Below are 16288 nucleotides of genomic sequence, written 5' to 3'. Positions count from 1 at the left end.
TAAACCAACAGAAAACAATCCTGGTTTATCTCTATTCCATATGCTCTTGGGCTGATAGCAAAAACAGAACTTGGACAGTTCAGAATTCGCAAAAGTCTCCCCATAGACATCAACAGCCTCATCACACAGTATTTGGATGGTTATAGAGTAACACTTTTTCCAGCTCTTAAGCCGTCTGTTGCTAGTTTTAAAATCATGCTTTCCCACCTGGTTTACTGTCTCCAATGTCTTGTTTTGTACTCATGGTCTCTGTTACAACAACATTATTCAATCTAACAGTTTAAACCACTCATATAGACAAGGCTATATTCAGTCACAAGTAGTACCTTATTCCACAATTTGTCCCTTTGATTTCAGTAGAGCACCTTGTGGAATAAGGTACTAACCAACACTAGTAGAAGTGGCAGAATTCAGCCAACACTGTTTCAGTGCTATGAAGAAGGATGTTGATAAATTGCAGAGGGCTCAGAGAAAAGCTATGAGAATGATTAAAGGATTAGAAGACACACTGTATAGTCATAGACTCAAAGAGCTTGATCTATTTAGCTTAACAAAGAGAAGGTTAAGGCATGACTTGATTACAGGCTATAAGTATATACATGGGAAACAAATATTTAATAACGGACTCCTCGGTCTAGCAGAGAAAGGTATAACACAATCCAATCACTGGAAGCCAAATTAAGAGTGGAAATAAGATGTATATTTTTAAAGGTGAGAGTAATTCACCATTGGAAAAATTTACCAAGGGTTATGGTGATTCATCACTGACAATTTTTAAATCAAGGTTGGATGTTTTTCTAAAAGAGATGCTCTCAAAATTATTTTGGGGAGTTCTGTGGTCTGTGTTATACAGGAGGTCACACTACATGATCACAATGGTCACTTCTGGCCTAAGAATCTCTGAATTATGGTAATTTCAGCATCTGTTATTAACCTAATGAACAGCTTCTAATTAGTGGAATCTATTTACAACTACGGGGGGGAATCCCTCTTTTTCCTGTTTTCCTGCTAATCTTACTGTTCTAATGTTCATGGATGACACTTATTGTCTTTCATATTCCACACTTTTCATTTAGCATCTTTCTCTGCTCTTTTGTTAGCTCGTTAGTCTGCATTTTCATCAATTGTCACTGTTTCCCTGACAGAGTGACCAGCTCGTCTTCTTTTGGTTCACCTAGAGTAGCTTTCCTTCTATCAGGTACCATGGAATAACTTACAGGTGCTGCACAAGCCAGCATACGGTCAGAAGTTTGTTTCACAGGTGGCTGCTCTTAACATGAGGAGTTAAAGTATGAGAGCGACAGGAAGTCTTGTGGTGATTAGAATCTTGCAACTGCTAAGGAAGGGAAATGGAGGGGACAGAAGCACAGGTTGAACTGTATTGATATATTGTATTCGGGTTTGAACGGCAAGTAATTACTTTCAACAAGGATTTGTTAATGGTCAATACAATGCAGCTAGATTTTCAGATTTTTGTTGAGGAAAAAGGAAGTCTTACTAGTGAATAACAGTTTTATTGGGAAAAAACAGCAACACAGTCAAATTTCCCTTTCTTTAAGGCTCCAATCCCGCAAACCACTTAAGCATGTGCTTCTCTTTAAGCACATGTGGAATCCCATTGACTTCAAAAAGCATCTTCTTTAGTGCTTTGCTGGATTGGGGCTCCAGGGAGGTTTGCAATGTATCATATAATAAATCACTGTTAACTAAGTAACCTCAGCTTCCTTAATATTCTTCTTGGCTAACATCCATGTGTAGCTTTGAATACTAGGAAAAACAATCCAAGAATAAAATATGCTGTACTTTTTGAACTTTCCTACTTTCTGCATTCATAATTTGAAAAATGAAGTAGGGTCTGGTGATGATACATAGTCTGACTGTATGCATTTTGTTCATCCGCTTCATCATATACACGAGCTATTCAAATCCAACCTCACAGTGACGCTTCACTAGGCTTGGCAGGATTAGATTTTTATTGGTAAATGTTGATAAATGTCAATTTCACTATACACACACAAAATGACCAAAAATGTTTCCATCAATATTAACAGAAATGTTCAGATTGGTAAAGTAAGAAAAATACTGTTTGAGAACTCCTTAGAGTTTGATTTAAGGCTAAAATTTTGACATGTTGTTTTGACAGTTTGTGTATTAACATCTATAAAGCTTTAATTTTTTTAATCTCATCATCCACGGCCATTAGATTATTATTGTCTGACCCCCCGTAATTTCCTGTAACTGTGAAAATTTAAATCAAGAACAATACAAAAAATCCTTAAACCTATAATTTTGCACAACAGTGGAAAATGTACCTAGATAATTTAAGCATTTTTTAATTTTTTAAAATGATATTTTCTGTTGAAACTATAAAAAAAAAAACAAAAAACAAAAAAAAAAAACAAATTGTGCCAAGCCTACACTTGATGTTGACAGCTAAAGGAAACAATGTAAAAAACAAATAAGGTGGGACTATACTCTGGAGAGAATGGTGCCTTCTTTGTGCGTTCCTAGGCCAATGTATCTCAGCATTCAGTTGCTTATTTTTCTGCCACAGTCTCAGCTGGTGTAAATTGGTGTAGTTCGATTTGTTTCAGTAAAGCTATGCCAGTTTACAGCAGCTGAGAATGTGCCTCATATATTTGAAATCCAGAAGGGACAATTATGATCATTTAGTTTGACCAATCACCTACAGATTTCTCTATCTCCTTTCCCATGACCCTACTCATTTCCTTTGCCCTTTACAGACATGCTTTTTTTAAAAAAAAAATCCAAGTCTCTACAGACTGTTTCAATTCTGCCCTGCTCAGTACAAAATTACTTCTTATCATTGCAATCTCTTTCTCACATGGAACATTTTGTGTAAAATTATAATCCTTGAATACTGCATGCAGTTCTGGTCTCCCCATCTCAAAAAAGATTAGAACTGGGAAAAGTGCAGAGAAGGGCGAAACAAATGATTGGGGTATGTAATAGCTTTCATACAAGGAGAGAATAAAAAGACTGGGACTGTTCAGTTTAAAGAAAAGAGATGACTAATGGGGAATATGATAGAGGTCTATAAAAGCAGAAAGTGAATAAGGACATGTTATTTACCCCTTTATGTAATGCAAGAACCAGGGGTCACTCAATGAAATTAATAGGCAGCAGGTTTAAAACAAACATAAGGAAGTACTTCTTCATAAAATGCATAGTCAACCTGTGAAACTTTTTGCCATGGGATGTTGTGAAGTCCAAATATAACGGGGTCCAGAAAAAGAATTAGATAAATTCATGGAGGATAGGTTCATTAATGGCCATTAGCCAAGATAGCCAGGTGCTCTGTGTGTCCCTAAACCTCTGACTGCCAGAAGCTGGGATTGGATGACAAGAGATGGATCACTGGATAATTGCCCTGTTCTCTTCATTCCCTCTGAAGCACGTGGCATTGGTCTCTGTTGGAAGACAGCACACTAGGTTAGGTAGACCATTGGTATGACTCACTATGGGTATTCTTATGTTCTTACAAAGCAGTCTGTCAGGACAAATTGATCACTGTTTCAACTCCATTAACTATATTTTTATGTGCAAATTTTATAATCATTGGGTCAAATTAGTCCTTTTTGTAATCCTTTTCGAATCAGCGGAGTCAAAACAGGAATGAATGTGGTGTATTATGTAGATTTGTACTATTGATAACAGAAGTGCTAATAAGGTAAAAGGCCAAATATATCATTAGCATAATGACATTGATGTCAATGGGCTTACACTAAGGATGAATTTGGCTCAATTTTATCACATAAGTAATCCAGGAAACTGCCTGTGCAAAGTACATTATGACATCTCTCATTTATAACATGTTGCAAAATTAGATTTGAGTCTTTGAAAAAGTCTTTTTTTTTTGACAAGCAGAATATTTTCTCCCCACTCATCTGTAGCAAGACTGCTTCTTCATCCTTTATTAGCTTGTCTGAATTGTACAGAACAGCACACGAGTTGTGTATTCATGAAGTTCATCAACTTAATGTGGCTTGATATCTGCAGGCTGTTTCTCTGTTAAAAAATAATATGTTAAAAAAAATAAAACCTGCCTTAGCACTTAGGGAGTCTGTCTGGTTGAAGCAGGCAAGCATCTCCCAGAAACAAGTGTGCTTGCTCATCTTTACAAGCCTGTTTGGACACAAGGTACCAGTTGATCATGCATTTTGGTGGTTTTGTTTCTGTCTTTGATTTCATTTAATAAATCAGTCATTTTTAAATATCAAGATGGGCTCTTGGAGTAAAGTTTAAAAGAGTGCAGTAATATATCCCATTTACCCATAAGCAGTTAACTTATTAGGGAACTGCATCCTCTTACATCAGGCCTCAATTTGGCTTAATGAGTAAAGTTTAAGTGCCCTATCCATATTACCATAGTCCAAATATGGAAGTACAGCCTCCGTTTATATACATTTTGAGGTGACATCATTCTGTTCATAGTAAAAAAATTTAAAAAAAATCTATTGTTCCAGCTTAATTCTCTGTCCGCTCGCCCTCAGCTCCTTCTGGGTCTTTTCTTTTCCTCCTCTCTCTTCATCTGGATTGACAGTTAGATTTTTGAATTAATTATTTATTTCCCCACGGTACATAAAATGATTATATTATATATATTTTGGCTCAGCTTCTCATGGACTTTTCTGATATCATTTTATATTATGATGATGACATTGGAGTTGAAGCTTTATATGGGCTTCTATGTGATATAAACATTTATCTGTTTCTTGAAATATTTTCTCTACAAATAATTTATTGGTGCTCTGTAGAGATATCAGATATTCCTCCATCCGCGGGGTGTACACAGTCAGTGCTACAAAGCATGTATCACTTCTATCCAGAGAATGACAAAACAATCCAACTACTAGTATTTGCTGACATAAAAGAAAATGTTTAGTAGCAACAATCAAAAAATTTAAAAGCTCACAGATGTCTGTTATCAGGTGAGTTAATTTAACAGTGAAAAAGCTGATCACCGAATAAAACTATCAAGTTTGTTTCATGGGGACTCATGAGACAATATATTTGTGCCATGCAAGTGACTTCGGGCTAACTCGTGAAAATGATTATGAATCCTAAAAGCGTCACTAATTTTAGCATGAACGATTTTTCATATAAAACTTTTTCTGGCATTAATTGCTTATTGCTCCTTGTTAACTTGTTTAAAATGTTTCAATGCTCCAATCCCAGAATATGAACGATGAATAGTCCAAGTGAACAGTTCACAATCAAAACATCATATTTGCAATAATTCATATTATTTGGCTGCTCCAAACGCCGCCACTTTTGTTTCCGCCCTGTTGATATGCAGATATAAATCTTGTCCTTCCATCAAACATTATTTTATTATTTTCAAAGCTCTCTGTTACTAGCACTTCTGTTTATTCAAAAAAGAAAAGATTAAGTAGCCCGACCTCATTGCCCAATGCCTGCTCTACAACCGCTCCAGTCACATTGCCTTAAGAACCACCTTCAGAACAACTCAGTGCAAAGCCTGGGTTAAATGGCCACTACTTCATTTAAATCCAGAATAGTAGGTTTAAAACAGAAATCAAATGTTTTTACTGTGAGAAATAATATAGTGGGCACTGGGAAAGATTACAATGCCCCAGGATGAGGCACCTGATTTATCATATAGAGGTGGGAGGCACTTCATATAAAACTACTTCAAATGCTAATCTTCCCTAACATGATCTGACTACCACGTCTCAGGTTTGTCACAGACAGATGAGCTCCAACCAGTTAGCCTGTCACTAATTATTTATAACCTCCAGCATCAGAGAGTGTTGCTAAAGAAAATTATCTGTTGACTGATGATCTTTGCTCACTACCTGGGAGTCAAACTTACTAAATGACTTATCAGAAAAAGAAACACACTGATCAACACACTAACATCACACACTGCACTTTCTGATGAGGGAGAGTAAATGAGAGAACTCAGAAGGCAGTAAGGGGATGGAGGAAAAAGCCACCAAACCAGGATCAATTATGTTTTTCTGGGCTAAATGAAAAGTACTAGACAAAAGATTTCCCTCTGGCCCTCAGAGCACACATCAGAGTACAGAGATGGATGTTAGGCATGTTATGATCCATAGCATATCAGCAAAGCTTTATACATTGTGCAGTACCATAGAATAGTAGGTAAAATTCTGTACATTGTGTTCTATAGTATAGTAACTCTTAATCTCTATTTATGACTGCAAACTCATTCCAGCTTTAGATAATATCTGGCAATGAATACAAAGGGAAAGATGCTATAAATGCAGTCTAAGATTATCTAAGTTAAATTGATGGAAGGCTGAGATAATATGTTCTTTTCCTCTCTGTATTGCCTGTGCACGTACTGATTTTAAACAGTAGGTCGCCAGAGCTGTTGATGTGAAACTCGCAGCTATTTCAAGAGCGTTCTTTTTTGAAGCATGTAAAATGTACTATTTCCAAGTCTTCCAACTATTTCTATATAATGATGTGTCTGGTCAGCAAAGGATAACATACTCTATATAAATCTTTGCCTTGTCAGTGCATTCACTTGCTTTTTTTTTCATTAGCATGTGCAGAGAATAAGCCTTAAGAATTAAAATAAATCACACAATGTCAGAATTCTAGAAGAAAATAAATGCACAGAGTGAACAAAGAATGTATACGTGCAAATTATATTAATCTGTTCTGTAAAAGTATATTGATTGGAAATGTTGCCGATATGGCTATAGATCTAATACAACTACAAAGTTAGATTAGGTGAAAATTAAAATAACTTTCTAAAAACAGGAACTTTAAAATGCCCCGTTTTTCATAACATAAAAGAGTTCACCTCAGTCCTAGGAAACACCAGTCATTCAGCACTGTGGCCCAAATCTGCGGTCCTTGCTCAGTCAGGCTTTCCATTGCGTCCCAGTTGAGAAAGGATTGAATCAAGATGGCAGGATTTGGCGCAGATGTTGACATGTAATTGTCTGCATAGAGCAATTTTACAAAACAAACCTGGATAGGAGTGTTGGAACAATTTTTATAATGGAGATGCTGAAAGCCATTGAATCAAACTGTAAATCCTATATATAATGTAAACCACTTCAAGTCAGGGGGTGCAGCGGCACCCCCCACATCCATAGTTCCCACACTTCTGATGGTGGAGAACCAAGCTGGAGTGCTCAGCACTCAGTAGCTGAGACTATGTACACATGTGGGCAGGATCCCTACACACAGTAAATTAACTAAACAGAGACTGCTTATCACCATTTCAAATGAAACTGAAGATATGGATTGTTTGCTATAGCATCTGTCCATCCTAGGTTTTTATAAATCACCAGGATACCTACTTGCTAAAGTCTTCACCTGTGATATGACCAATCTTAAAGTCTCATTGAAAGCAAAACTCCCATTGACTTCAATGAGTTTGGGGCTTATATGGAGAGAGTACAGAATTCTCTCTCTCTCTCACACACACACACACACACACACACACACACACACACACACACACACACACACACACACACACACACACACACACATTGCCAGCATAGTGACTGCATAGCCACTACTGTAGCTCATGGGCTGCAACAGAAGACATTGTTTGCTTTGCTCCCACTCCCCATTGCTTGCTTTGCCAGTGTTTTTAGCTATATAGTTTATCAACCTACTAGTCCCACCTGTGGCTCCACTGCACTGCCTTGGAGAGAGCAACTGCAAAGTATTGATCCATAAATTGCAAGGAGTAAAGATTCCCATTTATGACCTCTCCAAAGTCAGATGCCCCTCACTCCTGTATCTTGAAGCTCTGCTAGCACGTTCAGGCCTTTTGTGCCCGTATAATGATATCTCGCTCTTCCCCTAAAGATCAGGTTTTCAAAAACTACTTGCACCAACAAATTACATGCAAGCACAGTTGGGCATGAAAACTGAGCATGTGTGAACATACCAGGATGTGCAAAGACAAGGTATGTGTGTGTTTGAGAATGAGCACCCAGGTGTGCATGCATATGTACTTTTTGCTGGCATGGTTCAATTAGCAGTGTTTGGCATTGCTCTCAACCATGAACAATTTTCGGCTGCCACTTCATATTGAGTTATTACATAAATTATTGCATCTAAATTAAGCTGGGATTTTTGTAATGTTCATGCACTAAAATAGTAACACTTGCATTTTGTTGACAGAAAGGGCTTCAAAGTACTGTGATGAAACAGGAAATTGGTTCCGACATCCAGAGAGCAATCGGACTTGGTCCAACTATACACTGTGTAATTCCTTCACCTCTGAGAAATTGAAGGTAGGCCCTGATTAACATTTCAGTGTTTTCTGAGACTGATATTGAGCTGGGCCAACAGCATATTATTTGTGATAAATTTATACGATCTAAAATTTAGCCAGAATAGCGCAGATTAGCTGGAGTCTTGACAGTGTAAAAGATGATCCAATTACTTGTTTTTTTGTGTACTGCCACTAAGGTATATGTTCTTATCAAATTTTTTAAATGATATATTGGCATTTGAATTCTGTGGGGAAAGGAGGTTGCTTCCAAATAAAAGCTTTTAAAGGGGAGCATCTTCTTAGATAATTATTATATTTCAGTGGACTATAGCAATCTTAGGCCATAATCTTCGAAATCCTTGAATTTAATGTGACTGTTCACATGAGCACATTCATTTGTGTTAGTTTTTGCTGAAAGAGCAAACTCCCTGCAAGCCGTGAATAAATGTGTTACTGTTACTCTCTCCAAGAGATGAGAGAGAAACAGTAAATTCATTGTACTTTTATGGTATATTGTGCCATGCCGGTTAGGATTTGTTTCTGAGAGGTGCTGAACACCCACAACGCCAATTAATTTCATTAGGAGTTGTGTGTGCTCCACAATAGTCAATAACTTAATCAAAATGGGTACAGGGTATGGGGAAAGCGAAGACAGAAAATGGTAAAATGATAAATTCAGAAAAAACTTAGTTGTGTATTTTATTTGTATAAAACATTGAACCCAGAATTTTGTGGTCTCTAGAGAATCTATGGGTTGAAATGAATTGTCAATATCCATGAGTACATCAATGAGTTTTGAAATGTTTTTTGCTACTCTGACACTTATTTTTATTTCATATATATTAATTTATGACAGGTAAATATGTACTATATGGACCCACTTCAACTGCTCATTCTATCCTTCCCATCAATGTGATCATCTGGTGATTTTTTTTCCTCATTAAAAAAGCAGTTGGAAAACTAAATTACACAAAGGATTTCTAGTATGGTATAAAACCTTTTACCTATAGGGTACAGAACTAGTTCCAGTTTACTTAGGCCTGGTCTACGCTGCGAGTTTATCTCGAATTTAGCAGTGTTAAACCAAATTAACCCTGCACCCATCCACACAAGGAAGCCCTTTACTTCGATATACAAGATGATAAGAACTAAACATTTTTACCATCTGAATGCAGTTTATTACCTATCTAAAATTAGTTGGTCATCTCACTCTATTTTACACCAGACAGATATCAACCTTATAGCATCTACTGTCTCCATAACTGACATAGTTAGCTAGATATGGAAAATATCCTATGAAATAGTGGCATAACTAAGCCAAGAAAAGGATTAGAGTTGATCAAACATAAAAATTTAGGAATGGCCATACTGGGTCAGACCAAAGGTCCATCTAGCCCAGTATCCTGTCTTTCAACAGTGGCCAATGCCAGGTGCCCCAGAGAGAATGAACCGAACAGGTAATCATCAAGCGATCCATCCCATCGCACATTTCCAGCCTCTGGCAAACAGACCCTAGGGACACCATTCCTGCCCATCCTGACTAATAGCCATTGATGGACCTATCCTCTATGAATTTATCTAGCTCTTTTTTGAACCCTGTTAAAATCTTATTAGCCTTTGAATATTTACTGTGTACGTTTCACATTTGTCACCCTATTTAATAGTATTTTTAAAATTATTTACCCATCCCTAGAACTGGGCTTATAACTGGATGAAGAATTTGTGATCAATTAATATAACTAATTTTGTAATAATAATTTTAAATGACTATTATTTTTACTTATTTGCCCAATGCTAGTGAAGATGAAGTTTAATGTTTCATTTGAAGTTACTGTGATAAGCAACTCCAGCTGTTGATGATATTTCTCCTGGGCTAGATCTTAGCATGACTTTAAAAAAAAAACCAAAAAAAAACCCACCTTTCAAGTAAAAATCATTGCTCTGTGTTCCAATCCTTTGAAAAGAAGTTGATATAAAAGACACTGCTCAGCCAGAAAGTCCTACAAACCTGCATACACTTAACTTTAAACATGTAACAATTCCACTGAAATCAATGGGCCTACTTATGTGAGTAAAGTTAAATGTGTGCATAAATTGTTTGCAGGATTAGGCGGTTAACCTTGAGGAGAGAATTAAGAATACCGAACCAAACGTGACACAGAAAGAGACAAGAACCAAAAAATGTGAGGAAAAGCTTTAAAAAAAAATATCAACTTAGAGGCGCTTATGAAAAGCAACACATTTCTGAAATCTGAGTGGAGCTCCAGAAAAATGTGATTACAGTAAATAATTTATGACTCCTTGGAACTCTAGAAGGAAAAGAGCCAGACCCTCATTTGGGTTTGTTTTTTAAACAGCTACCTAAATGTCTGTGGTTATACTTAGTAACGGTCCATTCTACAGTGTATTGGAAAGATCTATTGGACTGATCTGAGATGATTTTTTTACCATAAAGAACCATCGGTGTAAAATGTGTTAACCTATGTGTCACCAAGAGAGTAATAGTAACAACTATTATAGTAACAACGTGAGGTCCCAGAGGCATTGAATAAAAGGACCATGAATACATCCTTTTTCTAGATATTGGCACAATGCCAAGAGGCAAAAATGTAGCTCTGTTGCCTATTAAGCATGCCTTCCAAAAGAAGAATTTTGAACATAATTCAGCCAACGTGCAGATAAAATACAAAGGAAACTTTTGCATATGTTAAGTTCTTTCTGCATTTTCCATTTTATTTCTCTGCTGCAGGATCCCATCTCTATAGTTGTGCCAAGCTGGCCACTTACTTTTAATCCATGTATTCCTAAACCAAGAGGGTGCTTAATTTATAAGCTTCTATCCAGTGTATACTGATAATCTCATTAGTATTGTAGCAAGAGGTGTTATTTTCTAAGATTACCTTTGCCAAAGTGTTCCTTGCAGTTAAGAAATGTTGAAAAAAGTGACCATCAAAAATATTTCATTTAGTAGCATTCCATACCGAAGGCATAAAGCGATATATAAATGGGAGATGAGATAGAACAAAGTGGAGTTTTTAGGAATACAGAGTTACTAGAACAGTTCAACATATGTCTTGATTTAATAGGAGAAACCAAATATTCTATATTTGTAGGATATAGCAGGTCATTAGTCTACACTGCAGAGGCTGTTATAGATACACCATATGATGTATTATTTGGCAGTTCAATGCATTCAGAATTGCCTTTGTTTTATTTTTAGAAATCTGCATTGAACAAACTCATAGCATGCTTTTATGGTGTTGTCACAAAGGTTATTGCTGACTTTGAGGTAATATGTTTAAAAATGCCTTCATAGCCCTAAAATGAATGAATGACAGTTTGAACAGGTTTCAGTCTTTCTATAAACAAACACAAACATACCTGGTACTTTCATTTGTATGTTAATACCCATAGTTCTTTTCCATTTTATAGCTGGTTTATAATAGTCTCGGTGTACAAGAATGACAACAAATCAAAAAGTTTAGGGATGGCTTCTTTATGAACTAAGTTCTGGCTATAAAGATGTGCTAACTAGGACATGCATAAAAGCAACAACATAACTTCAGCAAACACAGACAAGGAACAACAAGGAGCATATATGAAAAAATAGTATTCTAATCAGATAGTCAAGAAAGTTGCCCTGTCCTCACTACATCCTACCCTCTTCTGTCTTAAGTTTCTATCATCACCAGAGCTGCTAGCCTAGCATTTGCACTCTCCACCCATATTGTGGCTGGTCACTGTGTAGGAACATAAAGAGGTGGAAGGCTCCTTGCACCCTCACCACTGTATGTGCAGAAACAGTCAAACTCCGGGTTATAAATTCAAATGAGCTGATTCTTATTTAAACTGTGGCCCACTATATAATACTCTGTTAGGTACCAATCATCTGGCCAATTATATTTACACCCACTTTATGCAAACTAAGATGTCCAGAACTGTGTAAAGTGACTGCAGGGTAAACAAACAAACAAGACTCCAAGTCCTACTCCCATTTAAGCCAGTGGCAACAGGACTTGACACCATAACTGTAAAATTACCAGAGCATTGAGTAGTTTAAAATAATACATCTGCACCGTGAAGAACTAATTTTTTGCTTTGTTTTTTTTTAAATGAAACTGCAAATTTTGTATTCATAACTCCCACAAATTCAGAATTACATGCAGCACAACTAAAGAAAGCTGGGTAATTAGAAGCCAGCTAGATGCTAACTGAAGATGAGTGATCTCAACGTGTTGTTGGAAACACCCTTTCTCCCTCAATTCTTCCCACATTGCCAGAAACACAGTGGAAAAGGGAGGGTGGCAGAGCAGTGATGAATAGGAAAACAATGCCTGCAATGCTGGTATGGTACTTAAGCATTTTGTGGAGGAGGACGTTCCTTTAAAAAGAGTTAATTTAATTATTTAAGACAAAAAAAGAAAAAGGAAAACTTCTTGTGTGCAACAAAAAAAGAACTAATGAAACATCTCCAGAAAGAAAGGAAGCCGAGCAGACCCGCTAATAAATGATTTTTGAGAGTATGTTACTAAAATATCAATCCTTCCATTGAAGAAGGTAATAATGGAGCCTTCCCAGCTGCCAGTTTCCAGAAATCGTTCTATAGCTCAAAGACGCTCACAGGCTTGGCCAAGAACAAATATGATGTTTGAATAATGCAACATTCTATAACCAGTGCTGTTGCATGTGATTTTGTTTCAATAATAAATTGACAGCAAATGAAACATGAATAAGCCTATTTTATATTTTGGTGATATTGACTAGGTGTCTGTTTCTCCTGCCACTTATAATAGCTTTTGATTGGTGTAATTCCTATTGGCCAGGCAGTTTCAATGGCTTTACATCAGTCTGAGAGCAGAATTTGTCCCATGGACTTACTTCTTCATACTAGTGTAAGTGAGAGGACACTCAGAATGGGAAGTTTAATTAACACAAATTGTTTTTCCAAAGTATTTTTGGAAGAATGTGCCATTTGTTTTGAGTGGCGTTTGCAATATGGATCTGATTTTTTGTTCTAAACTTAATTGTTTTCCTTTAAAGTTAATTGGAATTTTGCCATTGCATTTAAGGGGCAGAAGCAGAACCTACGTGTGAAAAAAACACTTAATCTCATCTTTTTATTTTTGGTGATGCCTTTTAATGTATTATGAATGTTTCAGGAATATCTTAGAGGAGCTTCTGAATAAAAAGAAATGAAAATTGGTTGGTTTTGCAAATTCTTGCTCACGATAAGAATTAAATTGCTCCTTGCTAGTTTTTCATGTTTTCATTCTTTTTTATTCCAGATGGCATTCATACTTTATTATATGGCTATAGTAGGCCATGCTTTGTCTATAACTTCACTATTGATTTCCCTGGGGATTTTCTTCTATTTCAAGTAAGTGTTTCTTTTTCTTTCAGCTTCTGTTTTTTTTTCTTCTTTAACATATTACCAAATGCTAGAAGTGTTTGTGGGAATATAGGAGGACTTGACAGTTATGATCACTTCTCCTTATTATTGTTCCTGATAATACAGGAAGAAATTTATTTGCCCAGGTCTTGTGCCAAGTAATCTTAAAGTATCTGGTCACAGGAGGATCTCTCCAATATACAGGGATCTTTTAGTAGTATACAGCCTGGATCGTACATCACTACCCTCTCTGTGGTTGGCATCCGGGGTGTGGCCAGTGGAAAGGTGGTGTGACTGGGGATTCATTAGGCCTCACTGATTCACCAGTTGTCTATTGACCCTTTGAGTATGCTGGTAGCTATTATAATACCAAAGGAACCTTCTCGGTTATAATTTGGGATCCATCACTCTCTGACCTCAATTGTATAATACCCTTCATGAATTGCTGATCTGGGCCACAGACCAGAAACCCAATGCACCTGAAACAAATTACACAGGGTGTAATCATCCTCTGAATTTCACTAGAGGTTATAAAGTGAGATTCTGTGGCAGGAGTTGCAAGAGTCTGGAACACTTGATATTCGTAAAAATATTTGCACCATCTGTATAGCAGCTTAATTAGGACAATAAAATTGCATGCTTCACAGTGTAAGTCTGGCAAATAGCTTTTTATATGAAGTATCTCTGTCGAAGTAGCCGAGGGATCTCCCTGGATTCAATTATGCTTCAGATATATATTCACAATTTCCATTAACTTCAGTGGGAATAGTATTGGGCTATTTGAGGACAGAATAGATCCTGCTGTTTTCAGTGAAGGGAAATGGTAGTCATTAGGGCTGTCAAGTGATTTAAAAAATTAATCGTGATTAATCACACTCTTAAACAATAATAGAATACCATTTATTTAAATATATTATTGGATGTTTTCTACATTCTCAAATATATTGCTTTCAATTACAACACAGAATACATAGTGTACAGTGCTCACTTTATATTTTTTTTATTTCAAGTATTTGCACTGTAAAAAAACAAAAGAAATAGTATTTTTCAATTAACCAAATACAAGTACTGTAGTACAATCTCTTTATCATAGAATATCAGGGTTGGAAGGAACCTCAGGAGATCATCTAGTCCAAACCCCTGCTCAAAGCAGGACCAATCCCCAACTAAATCATCCCAGCCAGGGCTTTGTCAAGTCTAACTTTAAAAACCTCTAAGGAAAGAGATTCCACCACCTCCCTAGGTAACCCATTCCAGTGCTTCACCACCTTCCTAGTAAAGAAGTTTTTCCTAATATCCAACCTAAACCTCCCGCACTACAACGTGAGACCATTACTTCTTGTTCTGTCATTTGGTACCACTGAGAACAGTCTAGATCCATCCTCTTTGGAACCCCCTTTCAGGTAGTTGAAAGCGGCTATCAAATCCCCCCTCAGTTTTCTCTTCTGCGGACTAAACTAAACGTGCAACACTGATAGTGTGTCTCTAAAAGTGCTGTGCTAGTGCATATTCACAAATATTTTGGTGAAACAGAAGGAAAAACCCAGGCATGTTTTGAAAAAGCACCTGGGGTTAGGGACCAGGTCCACAGCTGATACTATACCAGTCAACATCAGGTGAGGATCCATCCCCAGAACTCTAACTCACAAATAGGGAAATGTGTGCCATCAACACAACACAACCAAAACTATTTGCAAGACAATTGCAAATTTGAATGACTAGTTAAATATTTCCAAATCTGCATGATAAAAAACCACTCAGAAAAGCTTTCTCCACTCCACACCACAACAAAAGCACAGCAATTTTAAAAGTATGTCTGCATCAGAACAAATAATGTGCACAATTATATCCTACTGGAATTTCAGTTCCAGAATAATTTTGCATCTTATATATATATATATATATATATAAGACTTCAAGAGTATGAAACCAGGAAATATAACAAATATCGTTCTCTCTAAAAAGGTTCTTATACAGTGCATAAGAAAGTGTCATTATTGTGCAATTACTATCGGTACTAATTAAAAATCTGCCAGCTTTTTATTATAAACCCATATTTATTTGGAGACGATAATTTAGCCTTAAAAATTCACTTCAGCCTAAAACAAACCATCTGTTAATTATGCTGGTGCACAAACCAGGATGATTTGGTGTGACAAGGTGCCATATCATTTTCAGTATTTTTACTACTGGGAAGCGATTGAAAGCCAATCTGGAAGCAGTCAAGGAGGTTGTGTAGGGAGCGTAGGTCAAAAGATGGGAAAATATCTTGCTCTCCAAATCTCTGCCAAAGAAAATCAGGCCAAGGATGAGATGGTAGTTAACCAGTGAGGAGACAGGAGTGGAGGAGGGATAGAAAGATAGAGCAATTTTGCTTATGGGAGAGACCAACCCACTGGGCATGGACTATTTAATGATTGATGGCAGTGATTTGAAACACATGGTTAAGGAGGCAATAGTTCAACACAGCTAAAGATCTAATCTTAGATATGTGTCCCGTAACTTTGTTTTCGGCTTCTGGACACTTTGATGAAGGGTAGGTACCTTAGAAGGATAGACGTTTCAGGTATACAAGGGAAAAAACTTTGTTTCTTTTAGATAAAATTGTGCCCAAATTTAAAATGTGTTAATTTTGCTTGTGT

General features: G+C 36.7%; 1 protein-coding gene across 3 annotated transcripts in view; it reads left to right on the top strand.

Moving 5' to 3' along the window:
* The window catches only part of CALCR (calcitonin receptor), a 243969-nt gene that overhangs the window by 152675 nt on the left and 75006 nt on the right, over nucleotides 1-16288 (top strand). For all 3 annotated transcript variants that reach the window (XM_050939598.1, XM_050939599.1, XM_050939597.1), the window contains exons 5-6: nucleotides 8164-8276; nucleotides 13543-13634. In XM_050939598.1, coding sequence (XP_050795555.1) covers nucleotides 8164-8276; nucleotides 13543-13634 — 205 coding nt within the window. The remainder of the gene's footprint in view (nucleotides 1-8163; nucleotides 8277-13542; nucleotides 13635-16288) is intronic.

This window comes from Gopherus flavomarginatus, chromosome 2 (assembly GCF_025201925.1).
Source record: "Gopherus flavomarginatus isolate rGopFla2 chromosome 2, rGopFla2.mat.asm, whole genome shotgun sequence".
NCBI classification, from domain to species: Eukaryota; Metazoa; Chordata; order Testudines; family Testudinidae; genus Gopherus; species Gopherus flavomarginatus.
Note: the sequence above shows the minus strand (reverse complement) of the source record. Positions and strands in the feature narration are given on the sequence as shown.